General features: G+C 60.9%; 1 protein-coding gene across 1 annotated transcript; it reads left to right on the plus strand.

Annotated features, from left to right (window-relative positions):
• Window positions 1–955: 955 nt before the first annotated feature.
• HTATIP2 (HIV-1 Tat interactive protein 2) lies at window positions 956–3,645 on the plus strand. Its single transcript, XM_074598927.1, has 5 exons — window positions 956–1,383; window positions 1,456–1,563; window positions 1,652–1,789; window positions 2,505–2,566; window positions 3,129–3,645. The coding sequence occupies exons 1-5, from the start codon at window positions 1,213–1,215 to the stop codon at window positions 3,352–3,354; spliced, it is 705 nt and encodes a 234-aa protein (XP_074455028.1). The 5' UTR covers window positions 956–1,212; the 3' UTR covers window positions 3,355–3,645.

The following is a 3,645-nucleotide window of genomic DNA, read 5'->3' on the forward strand; positions in this document are numbered from 1 at the left end:
GATCACAACCATCATAGAAGGGAGAGAGCTTCTCAGCAAACTTTCTAATTTATATTGAATTTAACGTTCATGGTATGAAATAATCCTGTGGGCCAGCCTGGGTCAAGTGCCTGGGTCTTGCTCCTCCTCATCGCTGCACCTGATGAGCTCGAAAACACCGAGACCTTGAAACCCACATAGCCTAGCTGGCTATAAAGTAAATACTTTCACAAATTCAGACACTAGAGTCTTCTAAAAATGCAGTTTTCCCAAGCATTAGAAGAGAAATTAGTCCTGTGTCACTCAAACTAGGACACCAGCGCACCCCAGGACCTGCTCATCAAGGGTCCCCTGGGAAAGTGGGGGCAGGCACTGGAAGCCACTTGACAATGGAGCAACCCCGAGACTGCTGCCGGTGGACAGGGCTGCCGTCACCGCTGGGGTGCAGGCGCCACGGCTGTGGTGGGGTGCAGAGCTGGTGCTGGGGGGGTGGGAGGGCATGTGACTCACCTCCTGCCCTGGGGACACAGCTACAGGGCACCCTGGTTGGCAGCACACGCTGACTCCAGTGGTTTTTGGGTAGGAGCCGCCCAGCAGGTCACAGACCCATCTGAGCATCCCTCCCAGGACACATCCCCTGCGCCTAAGCAGGGAGGGCACAGAGATCCTCCTTCTGCCATGGGCTCTGCCACCACAAGGGCATTTAGATTAGATATTAGGAAGAAATTCTTAACTATGAGCACTGGAACAGGTTGTCCAGAGAAGCTGTGGCTGCCCCATCCCTGGAGGTGTTCAAGGCCAGGCTGGATGGGGCTTTGCGCAGCCTGGTCTGGCGGGAGGTGTCCCTGCCCAGGGCAGGGGGTTGGAACTAGATGATCTTTAAGATCCCTTCCAACCCAAACCATTCTATGATTCTATGACACTGGACGCAGGGACAGAAGGTGTGGGGACACCAGCAGACGTTCTTCACAGAGCACTGGGAGCAGCAGTAAGGCTGAGGGGGGTCCCCTGGGGGGACAGAGACCCCGCAGCCTCCCCCGGCCCCTGAAAAAGGCTCTTGTCTTACACGGAGCTGCAGCTTGCGCCCGTCGCCAGCCCACCGCCGGGAAGACGCCGACTCTCCCGGCAGCAAACCCCGGGCAGGCGGAAGCCAAGCCGGGCGGCACCGCAGCCGCTCCCCGCCTGGGCCCGCCCCGCCGCCGCCGCCGCGCCGCCTCCCGCTGCTCCGTCGGCATGGCGGCGGCGGGCAGTGACAGCGGCGGTAGGGCCTGCTTCGTGCTGGGCGCCTCGGGGGAGACGGGCCGGGCGCTGCTGCGGGAGCTGCTGTCTCGGCAGCTCTTCGCCAGGGTGACGCTGGTCGGGCGGCGCCGGCTGAGCCTGGGCGAGGAGACGGCGGCGGCCGTGGTGCGGCGGGGAGCGGGGGGCGGCGCGGGGGGCGGCGCGGGAGGGGGTGCTGACCCTCGGGCCTCCCCACAGGAGCAGGCCGTGGTGGACTTCGAGCAGCTGAGCGAGCACGCCGCCGCCTTCCGGGGACACGACGTCGGCTTCTGCTGCCTGGGCACCACCAGGGCCAAGGCTGGAGCGGTGAGTGGGGACACCCCCCCCGCCCCGCGGTCCTCTGCCTGCTCTCTCCCCCGCCATGCTCACCCTCCTTCTCCCCGTTTACCTGCAGGACGGCTTCGTCCGCGTGGACCGCGACTACGTTGCGCAGGCGGCGGAGCTGGCACGGGCAGGGGGCTGCAAACATTTTGTCCTGCAGTCCTCCCAGGGGGCAAACCAGGACAGCTGCTTCCTCTACCTCCGCGTGAAGGTGAGGGAGCCCTTGGGGTGGGCTCCTCCTGGGGTGCTCGGGAAGGAAGCAGGAGATGAGGTGTCACGAGATGCAAATGGCTCCGAGGGTCCTGCTGGTGCCGGGGGACAAAGGGGTGAGGAAAAGGGGCTGGCAGGACAGCTGCTTCATCCAAAGCAGCACAGCACCTGCGTGCAGCATCCATCTCCCTCTTCAAACCACCAGAAAGACCCTCTGGGGTCTCCAGCCCGACCTTGGCTCCCCACAGCTAGGTGGGGAGGCTCAGGGCTTCGTCTAGGTGAGACTCGATATTCAGGGGTAGAGAGCCCACAGGCTTCCCAGGCGGCACCATACCCATCACAAAAGGTTTTTCCCCCCCATTGTTGTGTGCTGCAGCCCCCAACATCTGCTGGACTTACTGCTGTCTGCCAGTGCCTTGCGCTGGGATCTCCAGGCTGGACAGCTGTGTCCAGATACTGTTTTGAGGAGCGTCCAGTTGCAGTTAGCACGATGGTTGCAAGGGTGCGCTGCTGACTAACTGTCAGCATGTCCACTGTGGACACTCGTCCCACGCTGCCTTTTCCTGGAGAGCTGCTCGTTGCCCAAGCGGTGCCAGTTGGCATTAGTGCCATCCTGTCCATGGCTCAGCAACTCCCTCCTGCCCATTCACGGGGTGTCAGGGACAGTGCTTGCACTCATCCTTGTCTTCTTTTGTCCTGCCCGACTGCTCTGACAGGGAGAGGTGGAGAACCTGGTCCAGTCTGTTGGTTTTGATCGGTGTACCATTCTCCGGCCAGCGTGAGTAGCGGTGGAGGAGGGAGGGCACAGGACTCAGGTGGAGGGTTCCCAGGGCAACGGGCTGGGAGATGGAGAAAGAGAGAAAGGATGCATAAGGGGAGGGCTGGGAAGGGGAGTTGGAGAAAGCCACCAGCTGCAAATGCAGCTCCTGGACGAACACACTGCTTCCCAATGCTGCAGGGAGCAAGCACAGTGGTTTCCCACGGCCTGTCCCAGTGCTAGTGTCATGTGCCGTGCAAGGAGGAGAGGCTTGGGTGGAAAGCAGGGGTTGGGGGACATAGGTCAAAGCTTATCTCCGCACAGACCTTGACCTTATGTAGGAGGGATACTCACCTGTATCCTCCCAGCTCTTGCTGCCTGGGAGAACTGGCATCCTGGTTTTGGCAGCACTGCGGGGAATGGAGTTTAGTGTCCCAGGGCTCAGCTCAGTCGCATTTCAGGACCCTGCCAAAGCCCCATGGCCTGCATGTGGGTTTAGCAAGCTGGGTTGGGTCCCCAGTCTCTGGCTTTTCCCCAGGGGGAACGGTTTCATCCTAACCCACCTTGCCTCCTCGCTCTGCAGGGTGCTGCTGTGCAAGCGCCGGGAGTCCCGCCCCGCAGAGTGGATGGCCCAGCAGTTTCTGGGTGTTGTGGCTAAGGTCTTCCCCACCGCTTACTCGGTGCCTGTGGAAACGGTGGCCAGGGCTATGGTGGCCAGTGTGCTGCAGCCGGGCAAAGGGAATGTGGAGGTGCTGGAGAATGCGGCCATCCACGAGCTGGGAAAGACAGTGCCACAGGAGGGCACGTAGAGTGAAAGGGAAGGGCAGGAAAGGGCTTGATTCACTGTGCAGCTGCTCCTCTGGGCCGAGGATGAATGCACACGTGGGACAGGAGCGGGGCGCTTGCATGGCTAATGAGGTAGAGGTGCACTTCGTATGGCAGCTGATTCTGTCAAGTGATCAAAACTGCGGGTGCTGGCTGGTGGGTGAGGAGGAACAATGTGCTCTGCTGCCTGAATCCAGCATGCAAATCTGGGTAAAAATGGTGTAATCCAGGCAATTTCTTGAATCCAGGCCTCAAATAAAATGGTATGACTGGTC

This window comes from Larus michahellis, chromosome 8, assembly GCF_964199755.1.
Source record: "Larus michahellis chromosome 8, bLarMic1.1, whole genome shotgun sequence".
NCBI classification, from domain to species: Eukaryota; Metazoa; Chordata; class Aves; order Charadriiformes; family Laridae; genus Larus; species Larus michahellis.

What these genes read in the sequence shown, in the direction of transcription:
- HTATIP2 (XM_074598927.1), top strand. Translation starts at nt 1,213, where the DNA reads ATGGCGGCGGCGGGCAGTGACAGCGGCGGTAGGGCCTGCTTCGTGCTG. An exon ending in CCAGGGCCAAGGCTGGAGCG is followed by an intron (nt 1,564 to 1,651) that starts GTGAGTGGGGAC and finishes GTTTACCTGCAG; the next exon opens with GACGGCTTCGTCCGCGTGGA. An exon ending in TGTACCATTCTCCGGCCAGC is followed by an intron (nt 2,567 to 3,128) that starts GTGAGTAGCGGT and finishes CTCGCTCTGCAG; the next exon opens with GGTGCTGCTGTGCAAGCGCC.